We start from the raw sequence: 25,689 nt of genomic DNA on the forward strand, positions 1-25,689 counted from the left end.
CTGTTGTGGCCTCTCCCGTTGCGGAGCACAGGCTCCGGACGCGCAGGCTCAGCGGCCATGGCTCACGGACCCAGCCGCTCCGCGGCATGTGGGATCTTCCCGGACCGGGGCACGAACCCGTGTCCCCTGAATCGGCAGGCGGACTCTCAACCACTGCGCCACCAGGGAAGCCCCTCATACATTCTTAATACAAGAGGAGGATTCTTTCTTAAAGACATTTGTTATTTTCAACCTAGGTATACGTCGCAAGCAGATTTGGATAAGCTTTAGAGAATTCATCGGTAGTTGGGCACAGACTTTATCACAGGGTGTTCAGGTAGGCCCATCACAGCTCCTCTGACACCAGAGAAGTGAAAAACTGAAAAGAGGCTGTGCTGCTTTAAGTGTCTCAGCCCTCAGGTAGAGTCACTTCCTGCCCTTTGATAAAGCTTACCTGGGCGGCTCCTCCTGTCAGTACCACTGGGCAGTGGGGCACCTGCAGATCAACATGGTAAGTGGCTTCTATGTTGCTGACAGTGTTGCTGTCAACAGTTGTAGCAAATTTTTTTCATCATGTGTGTCTCTCTTTTCCCCCACCAAACAATTCTTCATAGATTCCTGACACAAGAGAAGAAATTTTTAAAGAGGCATTTGTTTCTTTAAATATCTGTGTTTGGATCAGATTTGAATCTGCTCTGAATCTCATCTATTCATCTATAATTCTGCTGCTTTTAGGACAAGCTTTGTTGATTTGTAGTGGTTCACTGCCTTTAACGGAAGCACTGAGGCAAGATCCTCTCCTTCCTTTAGTTTTTACATTTGCTTTAGACTGAGTGTGCTGGTTTTTCTGTAGAAACCAGTGGCTTCGTTTTTAGTAATGCTTTCAGAGTTTCTGGGAACTTCAGACCCAGGTCACCGTTGCTGAGCTCATAAATGTGAGGCTGGGTGAAGGGCAGGAACATCTATTTTGTCCTCTCTTGAGTCTAGCTCTTTGAGGACAATAATTAATACAGTTACTTACAATAATTCTGTTTGGGGACCACCTCTTATGATCCACTTTCCTTTCACTCTCGGTTTTTTATTTCTTTTTTTAATTGACGTAGAGTCGCTATACAATATTATATGTTACAGGTGTGCTATATAGTGATTCACAATTTTCAAAGGTCATACTCCATTTGTAATTACTATAAAATACTGGCTCTATTCCCCATGTTGTACGATGTATCCTTGTCACTTATTCTATACCTAATAGTTTGTACCATTTAGTCCCCTACCCCTAAATTGCCCTCCCCCCTTCACTCTCCCCTCCGCTAACCACTAGTTTTTCTCTATATCTGTGAGTCTGCTTCTTTTTGTTATATTCACTAGTTTCTTGTATGTTTTAGATTCCACATATAAGTGATATCATACATGTTTGTCTCTGTCTGACTTATTTCAATTTTTCAAGTCCATCCATGTTGCTGCAAATGGCAAAATTTTGTTCTGTTTTAATGGCTGAGTAATATTCCATTGTGTGTGTGTGTGTGTGTGTGTGTGTGTGTGTGTGTGTGTATATATACCACTTCTTTATCCATTTATCTGTTGATGGACACTCAGGTGGCTTCCATGTCTTGACAATTGTAAATAATGCTGTTATGAACACTGGGGTTCATGTATCTTTTCGAATTAGTGTTTTTGTTTTTCTCAAATATATACCCAGGAGTGGAATTGCTGTTTCATATGACAGTTCTCTTTTTAGTTTTTTGAGAAACCTTCAAACTGTTTTCCACAGTGGCTGCACCAATTTATGTTTCCACCAACAGTGTTATTATCTCTTATGTTCCAGTCACAGTAATTTTTAGTCTTAGAATTTTTAATTCTTAAATGAAAGCAAACATTCGAATTGCTTTTTCATCTTTGATCTTCTCACCCCATTGGACTTTCTCTCCAACATTTTAAGGATGTTTATTTTATATTGTTTTGCTCTTAAAAATTATGCCTTCCTACATCAGGGATCCTTGCAGTAATGGAAATGCTCTGTCTTGAGTGTATCAGTTTTGATATTCTGGGTGTGATCTTGCAAGATATTTCCACTGGAGGAAAACAGGTAAGGGATCCATGAGCTCTTTCTGCATTATTTCTTATAACCACACATGAATCTACAATTCATATTTATCTCAAAATAAAAAGGTAATTAAAAAACTGTGCTGTCCTAGTAATTCCCAATAAGCTTTAAAGCAGCATTTATGAATGTGCTGTGACATCACTACTGATATTCAGTGGGCATTTTACAGTCTTTATTTTATATAGTGTGACTAATATTTTAACAGATAGTTTGGAAAGGAGGAAAAGGCTAAGAATAAGGTGGAGATAGCCTTCTGTCCCCGGGACACAGTTATGAGATAAACTCAGCTGCTTCTCAAACCAGGATGGGCAAGATTGGTCCTTCTTGGGCCAAGTATTCCTGCCAAGTTCAAAAAGCTCAGTTTCCCTCCTATGTCTGTATCACTTGGGAGAACAGTCCCCATGAAGATCAGCAATTGTTTTTCATGTTGGCGATTATTTTTACCGTGAATATTAAGAGCAAGTACCCTGTGTGCATGACCTGTTGGACTGGGTGGAAAACAGCCGTGGAAGGATGTTGTGAGAGAAATCTACATGCAAGTGGTTTTAATGATGCAGAAACAAGGAATTCGCCGCCCCCCTCCACCCCCTCCACCCCCTCCACCCCCACCCCTCTGCCACTTTTAAGTTTGTACCTAAATCTAGGAATTGGGGTAAGTTTTGATCTGATCACGGTAGCTAATGTACTGAGATCATCTTAAGTCCTTTGGGAGGAGAGAGGATTGAAGCTGTGCTTTACAGACTCAGGTGTTAGAAGGCTGTTGATGATGGAATATGTTGTTTTGATTTTTCTGTGCCAGATAGAGGTTGGAAAAATTGGTTGGTACTGAGTGAAGTGCTTTGTAAATTGAGTTCACTTCCTTTGTCGTGAGAGACATGGTTGCATACAAAAGAAATCAAAAGGAAGTTCTACTCAGGTAATGAACTTGAATTCCTCGTAAAGCACAGAGCTCTGTGTTACGCCCGTAACTCAAGGAGACAAAGTACAGGGTTTTTATGGCTGAGCACAAGCAGAGTGAGCAGAGTCTGGGTCAGATGGCAGGGCTGTGACTGGCCACAGAGACCTCCCTCCCCTCCTCCAATCGGTGGTCTTTTTGTGGTTGAATCTCAGACCTTGGGAATGTGCAGCCACGGACAGACAGAGGAGGGCAGGGTTGCCTATCAACATATCAGGCAGACAGCCTGAAGGGTCCTGATGATGCAGTAAACAGACTTCTCACCCTGTAAGACCCTCTGCACAGACTTGTTCCATGACCATTGGCAATCAAAACACAACGATATTAAAGCCAGCAATTGCTGTCCCTTTAGATTTTTAGGATTTAACTTTTTCTCCCCTCTCTTAGATGAGTAGATATTTAAATTACAAAAAAAAAAAAGTTGTTTGCCTTAAAAAAATAAAAGTGAATGGTAATTTAAAAGTGGGAGAGGAGAGGGGAGGCTAATGAGGGTGAAGAAAATAGGTAAGTTTAAACAGGAAAAAAAATTCTACCCAGATGTAACTAGAGTTAATATTTTGATGCATTTTAAAGACTTTTTTTCTGTGCTTATTTTTACTTTTATTTTATTTTATTTTTTTATTTTTATTGATGTATAGTTGATTTACAAAGTTGAGTTAGTTTCTTGTGTACAGCAAAGTGATTCAGTTATACATATATATATTCTTTTTCATATTCTTTTCTATTATGGTTTATTACAGAATGTTGAATACAATTCCCTGTGTCATTCAGTAGGACCTTGTTGTTTATCTATGTTATATGTATTTATATTTATTTCTCCCCTCTTCCCCTTTGGTAACTATAAGTTTGTTTTTTATGTCTGTGGGTCTGTTTCTGTTTTGTAAAGAAGTTCGTTTGTATCATTTTTTAGATTCTACATATAAGTGATATCATATGATATTTGTCCTTCTCTGACTTACTTCACTTAGTATGATAATCTCTAGGCCCATCCATGTTGCTGCAAATGGCATTACTTCATTCTTTTTTATGGCTGAGTAAGCTTATTTTTAAATGTATTTGACATCATACTTTATATACAATTATATAACATACGCTTTCACGTCACATTTTAACATAAGTATTTCCCATGTCATACAATTTTTTGGTAACTGTTGAAGGTTTGCATAGCATGCCATTGTATCGATGTACTTTCTTTTAAATGCCCAACAATAGGTAAATGGTTAAGTAGATTGGTTCTTGGTTTTTACTCTTATAAATAATGATACTGTGAATGCCATTGTGCCTAAACCTTTGCATTTTAGATCATTTCTTTCTTTTGTAATTCATTTGTTTATGTCATTTTCCTATTTATCTAATAGATGTCTCAAGTATTTTTTAATTGATGTATATAAAATTGCCTTATGTATAGCTCATATATGAAGGGCTATACATAAATCCTTTTTTTTTTTTTGCGGTACGCGGGCCTCCCACTGCTGTGGCCTCTCCCGTTGCGGAGCACAGGCTCCGGACGCGCAGGCTCAGCGGCCATGGCTTACGGGCCCAGCCGCTCCGCGGCGTGTGGGATCTTCCCGGACCGGGGCACGAACCCGCGTCCCCTGCATCGGCAGGCGGACTCTCAACCACTGCGCCACCAGGGAAGCCCATAAATCCTTTTTTATATACATCAGTATTTTTGTTTGTTTATTATAGTATGGAGTTTTTACATTTTGGGGTTATTAAATCTATAGCATGTTTCCTTGGTAAATTTTGCACTACTTTTAAGCTTAGAACGTCCTTCCTTATTTAGAGCACATATGAACAGTAAATGTAAAATCTCAAGATATGAGATTGACTGCAGTGGGTTTTAACATATATCAGGCTGTACATTGATTTTGGTTTTATTCCTTTCCAATAACTAATTTTTTTTCTGGGTGAGAAAGCTTGATTTTATTCCTATATGATATGTCTTAACTCATCCTTAGCCCATTACACAATAGATGCTTAATTTATGTTGTGTGAACTGGAGTCCTTGGTTTACTTGTTCCTGAAGCTTACCTGTACCTTGGTTTTTGGTTTGCATGAGACAGTTTTCATTAGCTTTATCACAAAGTTCTCTTGCTGGCATACGCTAGCCTGCTTTCTCTCAGCCCTGAGCGGACCTGCTGAGTGATGTAGCTCGTATTATCATGTTAGGAAGATGCACAGCTGTAACTTAAATACTACGGCTCATTTCAGAGGGAGTGCCTGTCTGTCCACATTGGCCAAGCTGGCGTCCAGATTGGGGATGCCTGTTGGGAGCTCTACTGCCTGGAACACGGAATCCAGCCAGATGGCGTTGTTCTCGACGGCAGGCAGGATCTGCAGGCACATGCCAAAACGGAGCCTATGGGTGCATCTTTCGATTCCTTCTTTTGTGAGACCAGAGCTGGGAAGCACGTGCCCAGAGCACTCTTCATGGACCTGGAGCCAACTGTTGTAGGTAATGTACATTTTACGTTCTAGTGTGTTTAACCGGGTCCACAACCCAAACAAGCAAGTATCAGTGGGTGGGATCATCAGATTACATGAATCTATCTGAACAGGATCATATGGCCCTTTTCCAAATTTAGAGCATCTCTCAGTGGACACTTAGGGTGATCAGCATGACAAACAAACCCAAAGGGAAGACTAGCTTAGCCTTCTTTTTCTGTGTGATGAAAAGAACGAAAACCTTGTTAGTTTCTCCACACAATCTACTGTAACAGAACACTAAATCTTTTCCTGGGTTTGAAAGCCAGTTGCTAGAAGCTTCTGACAAAGAATCTGAAATTTGGCATTACCTGCTTTTAGAGAATAGAATAGTTGAACATGATTCCAAAGAAGGAAGGAGCTAAATAACTCTTCTAATTGTGGGGAAATGATGATTAATGATTATAAAATGATTACTTACGATTATTAACAGCAAATGTTGTAGTATCTCGTGCAAAAACACTTGAAATGGAGCTGGCGAAATGCTGGGGAGAGAAAGGGTCTTGCTGACTTCAGAGAAGACTACAGAGGAGGGTGGGTTTGGGTTTGGTACTCTGTATCAATTATTTTCCGCTGTGTAAGAAATCGCCTCCAAACTTAGCAGTTTAAAAGACCAACAACCATTACTTTCTCCATGAATCTGCAGTTTGGACAGGGCTCAGAGGACAGCTCCTCTGGTCCATATGGTGTCAGGAAGGTAGACTCAAGTGGGAGCCGGAAGATTCACTTTGAAAGTGGCTCACTCGCTTGGCTGGCGAGTTGGTGCTGGCTGTTGGCTGAGAGTTAAGCCAGGGCTGTGGGGTCTCTGTGGGCTGCTCGTGCGTCCTTGTGGCATGGTAGCTGGGTTCCAAGAACAAGCATCCCACGAGAACAAGGCAGAAGTCCATGCCATTTTTATAACCTGGCCTCAGAAGTCACATTGTGTCACTTCAGCTGTCCTCCATGGGTTGAAGCGGTTACAAAGATCCATCCTGGGAAGGGATATAGACCTCACCTCTTGATACAGAAATAGTGAGGTTCTAGAAGCACAAGTGAGATAGGAAATATCATTACAGTCTTCTCTGGAAAATACAATCTGGATTGGAGTTCATTTCCTCATCAGAACGAAGTCTGAATCAAGTAACAAACTGATGGAGAAAGTACGTTGATGTCAACGTGAGGGAAAGGATAGAAAGGTTTTTTAAATTAATAGGTGGAAGTTAAGAAATGTCAAGGCCAAGATTTATATTGATTCAGTATTACTCTGCTAAATGTTGTGAAAGAATTAAAAATAAGGAGCTACTGATGGCTTCAAGAACAGGCAAGACTAGTGTGGAACCTGAGAGAGGCAGTCACGTCATATTCTGACTTGAGTTATAAGTGCCCTAAGAGAATATCTGAATTTTCATTTCAAACAAATGGGAGTTTGCAACTGTGAGCTTTAGCTGGAGTCTGGTGTGCCATGATCCTGGGCAGGGTAGAATACGTCCCCAGAGGACCTTGGTAAATGTGGCTGAAGGAGCAACGTGAGAGCCCACACCCCAGCATTGTGAATATTGTAGCAGATATTTTAACTTGTGCTAATCCAAAGACCTAGGCAAATAGGAGGACCCAGGATCAGAAGCTAAGCAAGCTGGAGGAGAGACAGTCGGCAGGCAAAGACCAGAAGAAATTCCCCAATCCTCTAGAACTCAGCCTGGAGGGAGGGCAATTTTGAGGATCTTGAGCTGGTCCAAACAAAACACCGTAAGCTCCAGGGTTTAGAGAGGAGGCACTGATTTTCCTTGTTTTATTCAACAAATAAAAGTGCCTCGTATGGCCAGACACTATCTTGACATTGGAGAGATATATAGTATCAGTCTTCCTGGAGCTTACATTCTAGTGGGGTGCAGACCTATAAAAGCCAAATAGTGTGTCTGGTGGCGATCGGAGCATGGGGAAAAACAAAGCAGGGCCATAGGGGAAGGGAATATTGCGTGTGAGCTGTTTTTCAAAAGGAACGTCAAGGAAAGCTTTACTGAGGAGGTGGTGTGTAGGAATCTGAAGGAAGTGAGGCCTGAGCTTTACCTCTGTGGAAAAGATCAGAAAAGACCTTATGGACCAAGTGGTAGTTCCTCTGAGTCTGGAAGACTGGGCAGGGAGATTTTAATAGTTCACAGGTGAGAGAGATGGAAACCATGAGCAAAGACACATCCAGACACCCGTGAGTGTTGTTTCAGCTTGAAAATGAGGAGGACATTGATATAGGGGAGTCCTAGAAGGCTTAACCTGGAATGGAGGTAAGGAAGCCAAGGAACCATCAAATAATAATCATGTTTAAAAACCACCAAAGTCCCTGTGGATGCGTTAAGGATGCTGGGCCAGGTACGTGGTCTCTGAGCAGGGTGGAAACATGGCAGAAATTTGTATACTTGTGATTGGTGGTGCTATATCACTGATCTCCCAGAAAGTGGATTTTACTGAAGGAATTTATGGAACTAACCACCCTCAAGAACTCAATTGGACATTGTCTTGAAGAAGCAGGCTTCCATAGATTCCCTACTTAAACTGAACTCAGCCTTATTGCTTCAGGTGAGAAGCAGGTAATCTACCTGGAATTATATGCCCACTTGTTTGTAAATATATCTTTAAAACATCCCAACTTTGGTGGTTGTTTTTTGGTGTGCATATGTTAGTTAAAAGTAATTTCAACTCAGTTTTATTAAATTTAAACATTTAGGGGTGTACCAAATTGTGGTCATATACATGGTCATACACAGGAGAGCAAGGTGTACTGAGGGGACCACCTTGCTCTTAGAAAATGAATGCTTTTCCTCTTAGGCAGGAGCTTCTGGGTATCTGATGCCAAGGCCATTGAGGTACATCTGCATAAATACATGACATGAAGCCATTATCATTATTATTTATAATTGTCATATGGGCCATGCATCATGCTCTGTGGTCTTTAATCCTCATGATAACTCACTGGGGTAGGTCTTGCTATCATCCTTATTTGTGAGAGGATATAACTGGGGCTTAGAGACACTAAGTAACTGCTCTATAGCTAAGTGAGGAAGGCCAGCCAAGCACCCAGGGAATTGATTCTTGAGCACATGCTCTGAACTGCTATGCAATGCGTATCCCACCCGCTATAACCAGGGCAACATTCCCAGAGCCTCCCTAGCCCTCAAATGCCGCTGCGTTGATCTTCAGGAATCACGCTGTTTGGATAATTCTAAGGTAGGTGAGTGTGACCCGGCCCTTGGACATGCTGTGTCTTGATGTTTTCTTGGTTTAAAAGGGAATGAAACCAGCAAGGGTTATGCTTGGTTGTATGGAATACTGACATCTTCACGCTATTTCCCTGCTTCAGGCATTTGTGTTAACTGCACCAAGTGGTGTGGGCATTTGAGTTTGCATGCTTCTCTTTTTTTTTTTTTTAACATCTTTATTGGAGTATAATTGCTTTACAACAGTGTGTTAGTTTCTGCTTTATAAAAAAGTGAATCAGCTATACATATATCCCCATATCTCCTCCCTCTTGCGTCTCCCTCCCACCCTCCCTATCCCACCCCTCTAGGTGGTCACAAAGCACCAAGCTGATCTCCCTGTACTATGAGTCTGCTTCTCACTAGCTATCTATTTTACATTTGGTAGTGTATATATGTCCATGCCACTCTCTCACTTTGTCCCAGCTTACCCTTCCCCCTCCCCATGTCAAGTCCATTCTCTACATCTGCATCTTTATTCCTGTCCTGCTCCTAGGTTCTTCAGAACCATGGTTTTTTTCTGTTTTTTGTTTTGTTTTTTTTAGATTCCATGTATATGTGTTAGCGTACGGTATTTGTTTTTCTCTTACTGACTTACTTCACTCTGTATGACAGACTCTAGGTCCATCCACCTCACTACAAATAACTCAGTTTTGTTCCTTTTTATGGCTGAGTAATATTCCATTGTATATATGTGCCACATCTTCTTTATCTATTCATCTGTCAATGCACACTTAGGTTGTTTCCATGTCCTGGCTATTGTAAATAGAGCTGCAATGAACATTGTGGTACATGACTCTTTTTGAATGATGGTTTCCTCAGGGTATATGACCAGGCGTGGGATTGCTGTGTCATATGGTAGTTCTATTTTAGTGTTTTAAGGAACCTCCATACCGTTCTCCATAGTGGCTGTATCAATTTACATTCCCACCAACAGTGCAAGAGGCTTCCCTTTTCTCCACACCCTATCCACCATTTATTGTTTGTAGATTTTTTGATGATGGCCATTCTGACTGGTGTGAGGTGATACTTCATTGTAGTTTTGATTTGCATTTCTCTAATGATTAGTGATGTTGACCATCCTTTCATGTGTTTGTTGGCAATCTGTATATCTTCTTTGGAGAAATGTCTGTTTAGGTCTTCTGCCCATTTTTGGATTGGGTTGTTTGTTTTTTGATATTGAGCTGCATGAGCTGCTTGTAAATTTTGGAGATTAATCCTTTGTCAGTTGCTTCATTTGCAAATATTTTCTCCCATTCTGAGGGTTGTCTTTTCATCTTGTTTATGTTTTCCTTTGCTGTGCAAAAGCTTTTAAGTTCCATTAGGTCCCATTTGTTTATTGTTGTTTTTATTTCCATTTCTCTAGGAGGTGGGTCAGAAAGGATCTTGCTGTGATTTATGTTGTAGAGTGTTCTTCCTGTTTTCCTCTAAGAGTTTTATAGGGTCTGGCCTTACATTTAGGTCTTTAATCCATTTTGAGTTTATTTTTGTGTATGGTGTTAGGGAGTGTTCTAATTTCATTCTTTTACATGTAGCAGTCCAGTTTTCCCAGCACCACTTATTGAAGAGGCTGTCTCTTCTCCATTGTATATTCTTGCCTCCTTTATCAAAAATAAGGTGACCATATGTGCGTGGGTTTACCTCTGGGCTTTCTATCCTGTTCCATTGATCTATATTTCTGTTTTTGTGCCAGTACCATACCATCTTGATTACTGTAGCTTTGTAGTATAGTCTGAAGTCCGGGAACCTGATTCCTCCAGCTCCGTTTTTCTTGTGAAAGCCTCTTTTTAAGCATATAACTAATCATATAGATTGGTATGCTTTTCCAGCACACAGCTGGCTCTTTATCTTAAAATGCAAAAGTACCATGCATGTGTGGTGGGTTGAATATTGTCCCCCCAAAACTCTGCACCCACCTAGAACCCTAGAATATGAGTTTATTTGGAACTGGGGTCTTTGCGGATGTACGTAGTTAAGATGATGTCATACCAGATTAGGGAGGCCCTATGTCCAATGATCTGGTTGGATATATGGATGATATATGGCCCATATAACAATTATAAATAATAATGATAAAATTGGCTTGATGACATGTATTTATGCAGATGTACCCCAATGGACTTGGCATCAGATACTTAGAAGCTCCTGCCTAAGAGGAAAAGCACTCATTTTCTAAGAGCAGGGTGGTCCCCTCAGTACACCTTATGAGAAGAGAGAACACACGGACAGGAAAAGGGGGCATTGTGATGGGGACAGAGATGATGTGATGTAGCTGCCGGCCAAGAACTCCAAGAACTTGTATGCAGTCACCAGAAGCTGGGAGAGAGGCATGCGGCCATTTCTCCACCAGAGCCTCCAGAAGGAACCAACCCTGTCGACATCTGGATATTGAACTTACAGCCTCCTGAACTATGAGGCAATAAATCTCCCTTGTTTTAAGCCACCAAGTTTGTTGTACTTTGTTACAGTAGGCCTGAGAAACTAATAAAGGGTGTATGACGGAAAAACGTGCTTTCAATTTATATGGGGATAATTATACCTTTTCCTCAATTAAGGAGGGCCAGTTGGGCAGTTTAAATCCATTTCTTTATAGGACATTAGAAGAGAGAAAGCGAGTCAGGGTACAGGGCTGTGCAAGAGTTAGGGGTGGGATGGAGTGGACTGCACTGACCTCCTTTCCTCTTGGCAGATGAGATCCGTGCAGGCAGGTACCGCTCACTCTTCCACCCGGAGCAGCTCGTCAGCGGAAAGGAGGATGCTGCAAATAACTACGCCCGTGGTCGCTACTCTGTGGGGCCAGAGATCCTCGATCTGGTGCTGGAGAGGCTCCGAAAGCTGGCAAGTGGCTCCTCTCTCCTTCCACAGGCAGTGCCTGTGTGCCTGTGATCCTGCGGGACCCGCCCAAGCAGCACTTTCTACTTACGCCTCCATCACCACCCAACCTCTACCCTGGGAGCCTCCTGCGCATGCTCAAAGCTGGGCTGGTCCTGATGTGGGCACTGACTACCTTCCTTACTAGGCAGGGGAAAGAAGCCTTTGCACTTACTGTACAGCCCCCATCGACTATTTTGTTTTTCTTTTTATATTTATGAGGAAATATTTTATTTTATCTCCCCCCATTTTATTGAGGTATAATTGACCTATAACATTGTGTAAAGTTAAGGTGTACATCATGGTGATGTGACACAGGAATATATTGCCAAATGATCACCACAATCAGGTTAGTTAATACATCCATCCCTCACATAATTACCTTTTTGTGTGTGGAGACGACATCATTTAAGATCTGTTCTCTTAGCAGCTTTCAAGTTTACAACACAGTGCTGTTAACTACAGTCACCATGCTGTACATTAGATCCCAATAACTTAATCATCTTATAACTGGAAGTTTATACGCTTTGAGCAGCATCTCCCACCTGACCCCGGTTCCTCACAACTGCTATTCTACTCTCTGTTTCTACGAGTTTGGCTTTTTTCGATTCCACATATAAGTGAGATGATGCAGTACTTTTCTTTCTCTGTCTGACTTATTTCACTTTGCTTAACTGCCCACAAGGTCCATCCACGTTGTCACAAACAGCAGGGTTTCCTTCTTTTTAGTGACTAGCCCCCATCTACTCTTGCTTCTGCTGACTCGTGGCATATCTTTTTATCAGAGACTTCCAAAGAACTCTAAAACTTGTCATTTTCCAATAGTTACTAAGATCTGTAAAGTTAACAGGAGGCACATCCTACCTGGAGATCAGTTACTCTTTACTGACAGTTAATTCTTTCCTAAGGACCTGTGTCTGGAGAATCCTTTGTCTAGTAAAAATTTTGATGTTTGGCATAATCGTTAGGGAATACAGTACCTTTTACACCAGCACAGTAGATTGGGTATGAAAATGAAAGGTACTTCATCTACTGGCGGGGGGGGCGGATTATATTACTTCAATATTTTGCTTGTCATTTTCTTTGTTTTTGATAAAGACCTTACTTTAGATCACATACAGATAAATTCATCAGGGGTAGCAAAAGACAGTTGAATATTTATGCTTTGCTTACAGTAAAACTTTAAGCACTTGCCCCACTCCAGAAGTAACTTCTCAAGTATGTTTCAAAGTAAATATGTTTGTGATGAGTTAGTGATGGTAAACCAGTTCTTTCTGAAAGTTTCTGTTTGTTTTGGGGTACTAGTTGTGTCCCACGGTTACCACTGCTTCTGGGTTTATTTGGCTGAATTCTTATGTCCCTTTTACTTTCCCTAGGCGGAACAGTGCAGTGGTCTTCAGGGATTTTTGATTTTCCGAAGCTTTGGAGGCGGCACTGGATCAGGATTTACGTCTCTCTTAATGGAGCAGCTCTCCAGAGACTACAGCACGAAGGCTAAACTGGAGTTTTCTGTCTACCCAGCCCCCCGGATCTCCACAGCTATAGTGGAGCCTTACAACACCATCCTCACCACCCATCCCACCATAGAGCATGCGGACTGTACCTTCCTGGTGGATAACGAGGCCATCTATGACATATGCCATCGCAAACTTGACATTGAACACCCCTCTTATGCCAGCATCAACAGGCTGCTGAGTCAGGCAGTATCTTCCATCACTACTTCCCTCCGGTTTGAGGGGGCCCTGAACGTGGACCTGATTGAATTTCAGACCAACCTCGTACCTTACCCTAGAATACACTTCCCCGTGACCAGCTTCGCCCCCATCATCTCTGCGGACAACGCCCACCACGAGGAGCCCTCTGTGTCAGACATCACAGCTGCTTGCTTCGAGTCCTCCAACCAGCTGGTCAAGTGTGACTCTCGCCTGGGGAAGTACGTGGCCTGCTGCCTGCTCTACAGAGGGGATGTGGTCCCCAAGGACGTGAACACGGCAATTGCAGCCATGAAGACAAGGAACTCTGTCCAGTTTGTAGATTGGTGTCCAACTGGATTCAAGGTGGGCATCAATGGTCATCCCCCCCGGGCAGTGCCGGGAGGGGACCTGGCCGAGGTCCAGCGGGCTGTCTGTATGCTGAGCAACAGCACGGCGGTCGTGGAGGCCTGGGCCCGCCTGGGACACAAGTTCGACCTCATGTACGCCAAGAAGGCGTTTCTGCACTGGTACATTAGGGAAGGCATGGAGGAAGGCGAGTTTGTAGAAGCCAGGGAAGACTTGGCAGTCTTGGAGAAGGATTACGAGGAAGTGGGGCGAAGTTTCTGATGCAGATCTGACTGGTGACAATGAATGCTAAGCTTAAGTGTCACGCTTTACACTTAAAGGCTAGAGTTCCCTTGATGAGCAGAAAAAGGAAATTAAGTCAAGCGAGACCCCGAGTTCCAATCAAATGGGTCCATATTAACAATGAGCCCACATTTCCTTGTCTGTTAGTGTCACTCAGCACTGCACCCTGTGAACCTTCTAAGATTTGGAGTCCTTTGAATTTCTGGGGCTCATCTTTTTTTTTTTTTTGTCAGAATGGAAGCCTGGCTTTCTTCTTTGCTTTTTCAACCAAGTGACTGTGAAACCCTAAAGTGAATGCTCTTCCTTTCCTGTTCCTGAGGTGGAAAATAGCATGTAATGATTATTAATGTTATTTTCCCATATATATATTTTGTACATTGATTAAGTAATGAATATTTTCAATATGAGTCTTTTCCTTCTTCCAAGGCCTTAAGGTCTCAGTTTGCTTTTTATACAGACAAACAAATAAACAAACAACAAGAATATTCTTGGGTTTTTCAGAAGTTTGAATCCGTGTGTGCTGCAGGTCAGAAGGTGAAAGTGATTTCTTTCCGCTCCTCTGTCCTTGAGGACGTGTTCTGGAAGCATGGCCAGCAGAACCCTGCGTGGGAGCCATTTAAGATGTTGAGAAAATTTGCAGATTCTTGAGCTTCGTTATGGACTTGCTAAAGAGAAGCCCTGGGAATTGGAGGGAGGGTCATCTGAGGATTTAAGTTCAAAAACCACTTCATGGAATTAACTTTGGGTATTAAACTGACTCATGTTCAAACAGGTGATAATTTAAAATGGACAAAACAGCTATAAATGCATTAAAACGACTAGCTAGATTTTAAAGATCCACGATGTTTAGTCTACTAGTTGGAAGTAAGATAAGACACTGCAAAGGTGCTCACTTGGGCTTAGGTGTTGCTCTCGAGCTGATTGTAGGTAGGTTTCAGGTGCCTCATTCATCTACAGCGCTGACCTTTCAGCCTGGGTCCTCCAGTTATGCTCTCTTGGTCTCCACGTGGTCTGTGCTTTTGGTCCGGCTGGACAACTGAAGGTAACAGGCTCTAAAGCCTTGGCTGGAGGCCTAACTTGGTGGTTCTTGTTGTGAGATTTATCAAAGTGCAACGCTACCACCTTCTTTTTGCGTGTGCCACCTGGACCCGAGAACTGCCGCTCCATCTTTAACACTTTCCTGGTAGATGCTTTTACAAACCAAAATCACTGTGCTGAGATGTGGCCTTTAAGAGCTTCATTCCAACAATGTACCACTTTGCTTATTTTCAACTCACACTGCTGTCACCACGGAGGCTAATGACTGCAGTTTTGTGGAAGTATTGTTTAGACACTCTTCACCATGTTCACACGTATTCCTTTCAAGCTACACCGCTCACGCCTTCCCAGCACGTTTTTTTTCTTTTCTTCCTCTCTCCTCTGCCTCTGCTCCTTCTCACTACTTTCTCTCTTCTTTCCTTCTGTGACCGTGGGGTGTAATTCCGACTTCAAACCCAGATCAGACGTCACCTGTTGCCTGTGGCCTCTTGGGAATATAGGGAGCGTGGAGATACACTATGAGGTTTCTCACTATATTGAAAATACTGTAGTAAATTCTCATTGATGAAATATATTTTTTCATGTGAATATCCTACATAGTAGTCTGAACGTTTAGTAGGCTTTTACTAAGAAAAAATATTCTTTTATGTACATGTGTTATTCCTCTCTTTGGACACTGGAGGGCGCTAGTGAAATGCTTAAATAATTGCCGATCGTATGGTTTTTTTTTTTTAGTGTTCTAGAGGGCATTTGCATATGTGGGGGGGGCGTGCGCACATGTGTGAAAAGACATTTAGAAAACTCAAAAAAGAACATTTAGAAGTTTCCTTTTGTTTTTAAAAATTAATAAACTACTAAAATTAAGATTAAAATCCTAAACATTTCTTAAATTTTTAAGTTCAGCTTGTAAATCTTATTATTTCTAAGTTTAGCAAAGTTAAATAATCACTTTTAAAGGGAATATGTTTGAATTTTTGGTGCCCTTTGCAATCTTAGATAAATGCTCAAATATTTTAGGTTGTATTTATAAATTTATTTTATTTTAAGAATTTTAATTGTCTGACAAACTTTCCCAAGTACTCTAATTCTTTTAGAATTTGAAAAAGAATAGATACATGTATATGTATAACTGAATCACTTTGCTGTACACCTGAAACTATCACAACATTGTTAATCAACTATACTCCAGTATAAAATAAAAAGTTAAAAAAATCTAATTCTTTTAAAATCGAACAAAGTAAACTATAAATATGGTGATTAGTATTCCTATATGTTCCAGACTGTCTATAAACTAGTAAGATTTTTATTTAAGATCACAGGTGTAAGTTATTTACTCAATTTACATATTTAAAATTGGAATTATCAGGCTGACTATGATTCTTTTAGGCCAAATACTCTTAAATATTATACATACTGCACTTTAAATGCTAATTATGCACAGATTCCTTGTCACAAGAACTTTAATAATCCTTATTTAATTAACTCATTCACCAGTTATTTACTGAGTGCCTGTCATGTGTTCCTCATTATTCTGACCACCGGGGATAAACATTAAGCCCTCCCGCCCCACCCCTCAAAAAATCCCTGCCCTCATGGTTTATATGGTAGTGAAGGTGGGGTGAAAGATAATAAACATGTTAAATAAGTAAGTTATATTGCATGTAAAAGGTGATGGGTACAATAGTGCACAAAGGAAATAATAGAGCCTGGTAAGGGGAAAGGAGGTTGCAATTTGAAATAGGGTGGTTACTAAAGGCCTCAGTGAGAAAGAGGCATTTGACAAGGAGTTGGAGGAAGTGACACAGGGAGAATGCAAATGCCTGGAGGAAGAACATACCTGGAAAACGGAACCTGCAAAGGAGACTCAGAAGGAGGGGCTATTGAGGAATGAGGGAAACAGAGTATGATGTCCTGAAAGCCAGGCTGGAAACAAAGTGTGTGCGGGGGGCAGGTGGTGGTTCAATGGGTCGAGTGATGCTTACAGATCAAGAGGCGTGAGGGCGGAGGCTTGACCACTGAATTCAGCAACGTAGGGGTTCTGGCTGACCTTCGTGAGCAGTTTCAGTGGAAGGATAGGGATGGACGTCTGACTTCGAGAATGAGAGGTAAGTAGAGGGAACTTCCAAGGGAGCGCTGTCAAAGGGAGCAGAGGGATGGACCGCCCGGAAGGGGTCAAGGGCTTGTAGGCTGTCGTGCAGGTTTCTGTGCCGAACCAGGCAGCGGGTGGGGTGACACTGACGATGTGGGAGGAAGAAGGGCCAGTTGTTGGCTCAATATCATAAGCAGGCGAGAGGGGATGGGAAGCTGGTGCAGAGCACAGCGTGGCCCTCCACCAGGAGCGGCTGGGCGTGTGGGTTTCTAGCGTAGAAACAAGGGCAGAGTGCGTGAGTCCAGGTAGGTAGATGTGGGGTGGGATTGTGAAAGTTTGCTTCTGAAGCATCCAATTTCCTTGGTGGAGTAGGAAGCAAGGTCACCAGCCGAGACTGGATAGGGAGGATCTATGAGAGGTTTGAGGAAAGAAGAGGAGGGAGAGTCTAGGACAGTAGGCAAGTGAATGGTGTAGAGAGATGTGGCCTAATTGCTGAACAGCTTTAAGAGCCCATTTGAGGCATCTTGTCAGGATTTTAAAGTGAGATCAATCAGTGGTGTGTGTGTGTGTGTGTGTGTATGTGTGTGTGTATTAAGCTGTGTTCAGCTTCAAGGTGCAGGGGCGGTATGGTGGAGTATTTGAATTTCTCAGGGTTTAATGAATTAGGCAAAGCAAAGGTGGAACAGGAGAATGACAGGTGTCTACAAAAAACAATGATAATGATTGACCATGGCGTTTAAACTGGTAAAGCGTGAAGAGATGTTATGAGCAGAGGGTGAGGGACAGTGAAAAGGTAGCAGGATCAACGGATTACTGGTCTCAGTGGGGCTGAAAGACCATTGGAGTTGGTGTCCTAGAGAAAGCGAGCTGGAGAGACGGGAGGGGCCGGTCCTACAGTGTATGATCTGTGAGGATGAAGTCTGGGGTGTGGCCATGGAATTGCGTGGCCGAGAGATGGTGTTGAACGGGGTCAGGGAGTAGACCTGAGGCCCGGGATGTGGGGCAGGTCATCTTATGCATGTTAAAATCACCAATCGTCAGGGCAGGAGGGGTGTCAGAGAGGTTGGTGAGCTAAAATGATCAGGAACTGAGGCAGGCTGACCCAGGTTCTGGTAAAGAACAGTGTCAACAGGGTGGTTAGGCTGATTCGATCCTAAGACATGAGGTTCAAGCTGGGGGATGATGATTTAGGGAGGAAGGAGACAGGACAGTCTCCTGGGGTTAAAGATGCTCGCCCCTTAAGAAAACACCATGTGATCCCATAGGCTTGGGGTTACCTTCCCAAGATAACTTTTTTGTCTTTTGCCTTCCCAGCTTGCCGGGGCTTCTAAGTGATGCTGACTAGGCTGTGACAGGATCTTGGCAGCTCTCATGGACGTGCTGAACCCTAAGCAACAGTCCATAACAGAAACTTCATTAATTAAAGGACGAGGTGGGATCATTGTGTCCTATGCCTGAAACTAATATGACGGTGTATGTTGATTACACCTCAATAAAAATACATTAAAAAAGAACGAAGTGTCCCATAGCGCACCCTTAGATTTGAGTCTAACTAACTAACCTAAGGTTAGTTTTCAAGTCTGATTCCATCTGTGGTTCTTACTAAGGTAGCTAGCTACACCATTTGATTAGGTTTTGTCTTTCTCTGGCTCTTAATATATAATCAATGTCTTTTAGTTTAATACTACATACGTTTGAGCTCATGTACCTCCCATTTCTTGGAATTACATAAAATATCTGATTGAATTCTGGATATCACTCGGCTTTCCCTGATTATTTGGTTACAGCTTCCAAAATTATTCCACTGCCATGAAGCAGGCACTGTTGTCAGCTGTTGGTATTTGTTTGCAGGGTTTCTTGTTGGGTAGAACATTTGGAGATCCTGTTATGCATGCACTTGTCTCCTTGGAGAAGGTTCACTTGGCGTTTGAGCCTCACTTTATTTTAAAAAGAGAGCTTAAACCCGTTTTTTCAAGAGAGCTCAACACAGTTCTCCCCCTTCCCCGCCCCCCGCTGCAAATGATTTTACAAAGTGAAATCGAGAGTGAATCTTGGTTTTACAAGGTGAACTCAAGGGTGGCAGATGGCAGCGGTAGTGATCTCTGGATGTGGCCTTCTCCCTTCTCACATGTTGATGTGACTGTGACGGGGTCCATTCTGGGGACTGGAGCTCGGACAGCAGAATGCTGGGCTCAGCAGGAGCCCCCGGCAGGAAACCTGTGCTTTCCCACTGTTCTTGGTGGGTCCAGCTTTGGCAAGTACTCCTTAGTTTATTAAGCAGATGCTTCTGTTCACATTTAAATCACCTGTAAGGCTCTGAGGGCATTCTAAACACCAGACCCACCTGCTGAAGACATAATAAGTCCTAGTATCTGTGTGGGGCTTTCCCAGCTGCTTCCACGTTTGTGGTTCACTGGGGCTCGTGCTAGCCCTGTAAGGCAACAACATGGTTCATGTTTTTATGCCCTTTGTACACGTGAAGGGCCAGCTCTGCATGGAGGGATGAGCAGAGACTTTGCGGCCAGAGAGATCTGACTGTCACTTACCAGCCGGGAGACCTTGGACAGTTCCCTCACTTCTCTGGGCACCAATCTCTTGCTTCAGGTGCAAAGCTGAATCCTCTAGGATTCTGTTACATATGCCATTCCCCTTCCCCTGCCAGTAAACCTCACCACCTCAGATACATTTTAGCTTATACGTGATGGTGTATTTGCAAAAAGGGCAAGAGAAAATCTGGCATTTGCAATGATCTGTGCCTTCTTCTTTTTTTAAATCACCCTTTTGATTGGAGCTTTTGTGATATAGGTACCGTCATTCAAAACAAAGCAAAACAAAACCTTTTAAAGCTGCTTATCAAAGTCCGCTAGAGGCTGCTGTTATCAAGGCTTTGCTCACCTAGCCAAAGGTCCTGAGGACACAGCTGTGAACTTGGGCGTGCTTGGGGGTACCAGCTGCAACTTTTAAGTTCTCCTAGTTTTCGGTTGTTCATGGAAATGTCACACCTGCTTGATTTTTTTCTTAGCCAAGCTAATCTGCTTCGTGTCCTTTGCACCTTTGGCGTGAACAGAATATGCACTATTAAAGCAAAAATAAATATTAAATGCAAATTTTAAGAAATCTTCAAAATGGAAAAAAAATAGTTACTTTAAAATATACTCATGAGAACTCCATGAGGTCACATTCATAAAGAGATTTCATGGGACATCAGCACTGAGGCAAGGTAAAGGGTTTGCTCAGAGGCACATAAGAAGAGGAACCCAGACTCAAGGTAGGTATTCTGAGTCTCTGGAAGGATTCTTTCTGCTCTATCATGAGGGTTTTTTTCCCAGGATGGAAACAACGCTTGCATTTCGGTTTTTTGAACATTGGTTCTGTTAAGAGATGGGGTATTTTTCACTTCAAGTTTAGCTTAACATTTCAAAAAATGCACAGTTTCGCTTTTGCCAATAATGTCCACCAGAAGCAGGATTGTTGAGTTAAAGGTAAAGTGAACTTGTGATTTTAATAAGTATTTCCAAACTGCCTCTCAGAGTTTATATTCCCGCCAGCCAGCAGTGGAGGAGGGTGGCTTTTCACCTCATCAATCACCGTGTGGGCCAATTGTCAAACAGGGACATTTGCCTATTTGATGGGTGACAAATTCTATATGAGTACAGGTTTAATTTGTTTTCTTAACAATGAAGTTTAGCATCTTTTCATACATTTAAGGATCATTTGTATTTGTGTGTGTGTGTGTGTGTGTATGATCTATTCATGTCCTTGCTTATTTTTGGGGGGGATTGTTCTTTTCAGTTTTTAGTAGCTCTTTATATATTTGATCAGTAAGCCATCTGTGTTTTACATGAGTGGCAAACATTTTTCAAATCTGTCATTCATTTGTCTCTTTCTGCTGGTGGTGATGGGGTTAGTTGCTGGTGTGTGTGTATGTGGTTTATTTTACCATGCGGAAGTTCCTTTTATGTATTCATGACTTGTCACCATGCAGAAGGCTTTGCTGCCAGAGGCCATCAGAGTTCTTGCCGATGTCCATGTCTAGTGAACTTATACTCATATTAAACCTTCTCATCTTGCTCTGAATTCCTCATTTTTTTTTTACACTAATTGCTATCACGTTACTGTTCATCACTTATATACTCCCCAGTGGTATCTGCTTCTTTTCAAATTTTTTTTTTTTTTTTTTTTTTTTTTTTTTTTTTGTGGTACGCGGGCCTCTCACTGTTGTGGCCTCTCCCGTTGCGGAGCACAGGCTCCGGACGCGCAGGCCCAGCGGCCACGGTTCACGGGCCTGGCCGCTCCGCGGCATGTGGGATCTTCCCAGACCGGGGCACGACCCCGTGTCCCCTGCATCGGCAGGCGGACTCTCAACCACTGCGCCACCAGGGAAGCCCTTCTTTTCAAATTTTGCTTTTGTCTGTTCACTTAGACTGTTGAGGCATGGAGAACAGAGGCCTTGCCTCCCACATCAATATCCCCCGCTGGGTCCAGCACTGGGCTGGACAGTGACCATGGGTTCAAGAAGCACCTATTAAAGATTGGTAGCCCAGTCCCTAGCAAGCATGGAGGAGCTGAGGATATCTCCCATTAAACCCAGGGGCCCACTCGGTAGCAGATCCCAGGCTGTGTCCCTGGGTGGGACCAGGCCATGTAGATGGCTCTTGATCGAACGACAACCGGCACAGTCCTGCATCTTGGCCTTTCCCAAGCTCTTCTTCAGCCCCCCTAAAACCTCCAGGAACCATTCCTGTCCTGGGAGAGTTGGAAATGGACTCACATGTAACCTCCCTCACTAGCTGTCCCCTTTCCGAGCCTGGAGGCCTGAAAGCAGCCGGCTGAAGGAAGAGGAATTGAAACCAGCCAGGGGTTCAAGTAGCCATCGGTTTTAATGGGGGTGAGAGGGGAGGGGAGGGAATGCTGAGTGCCCTCATCTTCTGGCCTTGTCTGGGGAAGGTGGGTGTGTGGAGGGGAGAGGGGCTCTGCACGCCCTCTTCTCGGGCATTGGGTCATGAGGGAGCAGCATGGAGGGCAGGAGCGCATGACCTTTGCCTCTCATCGTGGGGAAGAGAGAGGAGATGCAGAATGTAGGTGGAGACATCAATGGCCTGGTATCTGTGAAGCGGGGACTATACTGCATTGGTGTGTGCATGTACAGAGGAGCAGGGAGCTGGGCCAGAGGCAGGAAGAAGCAGAGGGGTTGAGCAGTGAAGCAGCCTGGAAAACAGGGCAGATTCTTCCAATACGAACAAACCCTCCCCTCCACCCTGACCTCTGTCCCAGATGGGCCGCCCTCCTGCTGGCCTCTGCTTCTACTTCTTCCGCCCAATCTGGGCCATCAGGTGGGCATTGGCAGCTGCCTTGGCTCGTAGGTTCTTGGCCTTGGCAATGTTGAAGAGGATGTTCATGATGTTAGTGGGGACATCGAGGGAGAGCGTGAACTTGGTGCGTTGGTCACTCTTGGCCTTGTCCTGGTACAGCATCCGCCGGAGCTGCGCCTGGGACAGGTATTTGTGCCGGGTGCTTCTAGCCCCACCGCCACCGCCAGAGCCAGGGAAGGTCCTTTTCTCCTTGTCTTTCTCCTCCTCCTTCTCCTGGTCTTCTCCTGAGAGTGAGTCTTGGCTGGGCAGGGAGGGGAAGCTTCTCTTGCTCAGCAGGGGCGCATCCTCCAGCTGGCTTTTCTTGTTGAGGCAGCTGAAGATGGGCTCGGCTTTGTACAACTTTTCGGAGAGGCCTGTGCTGGGGTCCCCTAGGAGCAGCAGCAGTAGCAGCAGGAAGTGCGCTGGTATCAACATCTCTCCCTGTAGCAGAAAAGAGCAATGTGGGAAGAGGGTGTGAAAGGGGGCTTAGGGCGCAGGAGGAAATGGATCAAATCCAGTAGGGCTTTGTTCATGTTCAACTTCACTGGTTGTCAAAGTGTGGTCTCTGGACCAGCAGCACCATGTGGAAATTTGTTAGAAATGCGAAGAATTCTCAGGTCTTGCTCCAGAGCTAGTCAATCAAAAACTCTGGGGCCAGCAATCTGCACTTTCACAAGCCTGATGATGACTGATCCTTACTTTAAATAATCCAAATGTATGAACTAGCTGCATAGCATGCAGGGAAAGCAACACAGACTCTGCAATTAGTCAGGCGTAGGCTCAAATTCCAACTTGGTCCTTATTTGCCTGAGGGCGGTGGGCAGATTGGTTAACCTCTGAGAGTGTCAATTTCCTCATCTGATAATTGGGGATAATAATAACTACCTCATAAAGGTTAAGTGAAAGATTAAATTAAAATGGAAAAGCTCCTGGTCTAACGAAATACTTAATGAAGACGGTTGGTTCATAACTATTTATATATAAATCATCTCCAGGTCCTATTAGGATAAGATTCAGTACACACACAGCCATCTCAGAAGTGATCTGTCTATATCTATATATCTATAAATATACTATAAATTATATAAATAATATAATATAAATATAAATTATACCAATTATATCAATATAATATAAATATAGATATACAAATATGCCAGGTAATTGGATCCTGCAGACCAGTATCTTTGTTGGGTTGTGTTTTTGGCTTTTCTGTTTTTTCTATACACCATTTGCTCCATCCTAACCCAGACAGGCTCTCCTTGCCTTGAACTCATTCTAAGTCAGCAGTTCTCAAGCTTCAGAGTGTTTAGAATCATGTGAATGGATTGTTCAAACACCAGCTGCTGGGCCCCATTCCAAGCATTTCTGAATCAGTAGGTTTGGGGTGAGGCCTGAGAGTCTGCATTTCTAACACATCCCTAGACGATGCTGATGCTGTGGGTTCATGGACCACGCTTTGAGAACCACTTTCTCAGTGTTCCAATCCATCTCTGAGCTCCTTAGAATTGTGTGTCCAATTCCCTGAGAACATTTTACAGGGATGTGTGTTGACTGTGGAAAAGTGGACTTTTTTCCCCTGTCAATATTGTGTCAATAACCAGACTTCCTGCTTTATCATTTACCGAGGAGCTCCTTAGTTGTTTTGCATAATAGTAGCATGAAATGTGGCTTAGCTTAGAATTAGCTGCCTCACACCTTGGAGGCATCTTAAAGCCTGGAAGAACTTTCAAAGGGCTTGTTAAGGCTGAAAAGATTTAAAAAACCAAAAACTAATTGACAAAGAAAGGGTTAACACAGGGTGGGGAAGTTGTTTTCTCTGTCATTCTATCCCTTTGTACCCCGCTCCTTTCATGGACCAGACTCAGCCCTGGCCTCCCACTAACTTGCTCAGCAATTAAATGCTCTGGGTGCCAGTATTTCCATCTTTGAGATCAGGGGATTGAGTTCCAGGCTCTTCCCTCTCTCTCTATCTCCTTGTTTAGTTTTGTTTAGCATTTGCAGCATAAAAGAACAGAAATGTCATTTTCTCCTCACTAAAGTCTGATTCCTAAGCAAGTTTCTCCTCTTATGTTCTTTGGATTCTTTTGCCGTTACCCTAGTGCAACAACACAAAGGTTTAAGATTTCCCTCCTACCTGCTCTGAAAACAAGTGGTCCCCGCCTAGTTAGATTTAAGAGGTAAAGTTCTACATCTTTATTTTTCTCATTTGGATACCTGAAACTGAGCCATTCTTTAGGGTTATTATAAGCAGTGCTTCTCTGAAGATACACACTTACTTCTGAGAGCTGTGACAGCCACGTCACGCCCTAGGATGAGAGGCACTGAGGAACCTGGGCTGGCCTGAAATTCAGAGCACCTGCAAGGGAGAGAGTGCTTGAAGGAAAAAAGTGAAGCGAGAAGGCAAATGTACAACTCTGTGGCTTCGCCCAGTGCCAGCCCCGTTTTCTAGCAGCGAGGAAGGCGGAGATAGTCCCCATGTTACCCAGCTCGTCTGCAAACACTGATAAGATGTTGAATTAGAAAACACTTTATAAAATGTAACTGCTGAACCTAGGGGGCATTAAAGCATTTCAAAAGGTATTATAGTAATGAGATGTGGACTCGTGGAAGCACTTATGTGTCACATATACACACACAGACTTCCAAGCAATTCACCCTCAAGTGAGCAGAGAGGGTTCACCCATGAAAGACCCTTCCCCCCAAGAGAGAAGAGCGGCCAGGAGAAAGTTGACATGTTACAGATAACACTTGTCATTGGCAGCATTCGCATTCATGTTCTTACTTCATTCATTCTCAGAAGAGGGGTGTGCATGTGTGTGTCTGTGTGTGCGTGTATGGGTGTGTGTTTGCTGGATTGCTATGTTAGAGGAGAACATTGCAGACAGGATTTCTCAGAAGACTTGGACATCAGATGGAGACAGCAAACATCCATCTTTATGGTCCCCCCTTCACAGGTGGCACCTAATCATTACAGACATCTGTCCCCTCCCTCCACTGTCCCCAGTATAGCCAGGGGAAAAGGGTTCTAGGCTTTGAGGGCAGAGGACCTGGGCTGGGAAGCTCCCCTACCCTCAAATGCCTTCCATCAACCACTTAACCTCTCAGTTGTCGCATCCTAAAAAGGAGACATTACCTGCCTCACAGGTTCATCGAGAGAAAGAAAGGAGATGCCCTTGGTAACCAATAAATGCAAGCATCGTCCGGCTCGGGCGGGCAGCGGGGCATTGTACCCTGAAGTTTCTA

At 43.3% G+C, this 25,689-nt stretch overlaps 2 protein-coding genes across 2 annotated transcripts; one reads left to right on the plus strand and one right to left on the minus strand.

Moving 5' to 3' along the window:
- The first annotated feature begins 1,984 nt into the window (after positions 1 to 1,984).
- On the plus strand, positions 1,985 to 14,422 carry TUBAL3 (tubulin alpha like 3). The gene is made up of 4 exons (XM_004281711.3): positions 1,985 to 2,065; positions 5,253 to 5,496; positions 11,442 to 11,590; positions 13,000 to 14,422. Exons 1-4 carry the CDS (start codon positions 1,985 to 1,987, stop codon positions 13,942 to 13,944), a joined length of 1,419 nt encoding a protein of 472 aa, XP_004281759.1. The 3' UTR covers positions 13,945 to 14,422.
- Positions 14,423 to 22,361: 7,939 nt separating this feature from the next.
- Positions 22,362 to 22,878, minus strand: UCN3 (urocortin 3). Its single transcript, XM_004281683.2, has one exon. The coding sequence runs from the start codon at positions 22,876 to 22,878 to the stop codon at positions 22,396 to 22,398; it is 483 nt and encodes a 160-aa protein (XP_004281731.1). The 3' UTR covers positions 22,362 to 22,395.
- Between the last annotated feature and the right edge of the window lie 2,811 nt (positions 22,879 to 25,689).

This window comes from Orcinus orca, chromosome 2 (genome assembly GCF_937001465.1).
Source record: "Orcinus orca chromosome 2, mOrcOrc1.1, whole genome shotgun sequence".
In the NCBI taxonomy this organism is placed as follows: domain Eukaryota; kingdom Metazoa; phylum Chordata; class Mammalia; order Artiodactyla; family Delphinidae; genus Orcinus; species Orcinus orca.

What these genes read in the sequence shown, in the direction of transcription:
- UCN3 (XM_004281683.2), bottom strand. Translation starts at nt 22,878, where the DNA reads ATGTTGATACCAGCGCACTTCCTGCTGCTACTGCTGCTGCTCCTAGGG.
- TUBAL3 (XM_004281711.3), top strand. Translation starts at nt 1,985, where the DNA reads ATGGAAATGCTCTGTCTTGAGTGTATCAGTTTTGATATTCTGGGTGTG. An exon ending in TTTCCACTGGAGGAAAACAG is followed by an intron (nt 2,066 to 5,252) that starts GTAAGGGATCCA and finishes GGCTCATTTCAG; the next exon opens with AGGGAGTGCCTGTCTGTCCA. An exon ending in TGGAGAGGCTCCGAAAGCTG is followed by an intron (nt 11,591 to 12,999) that starts GCAAGTGGCTCC and finishes TACTTTCCCTAG; the next exon opens with GCGGAACAGTGCAGTGGTCT.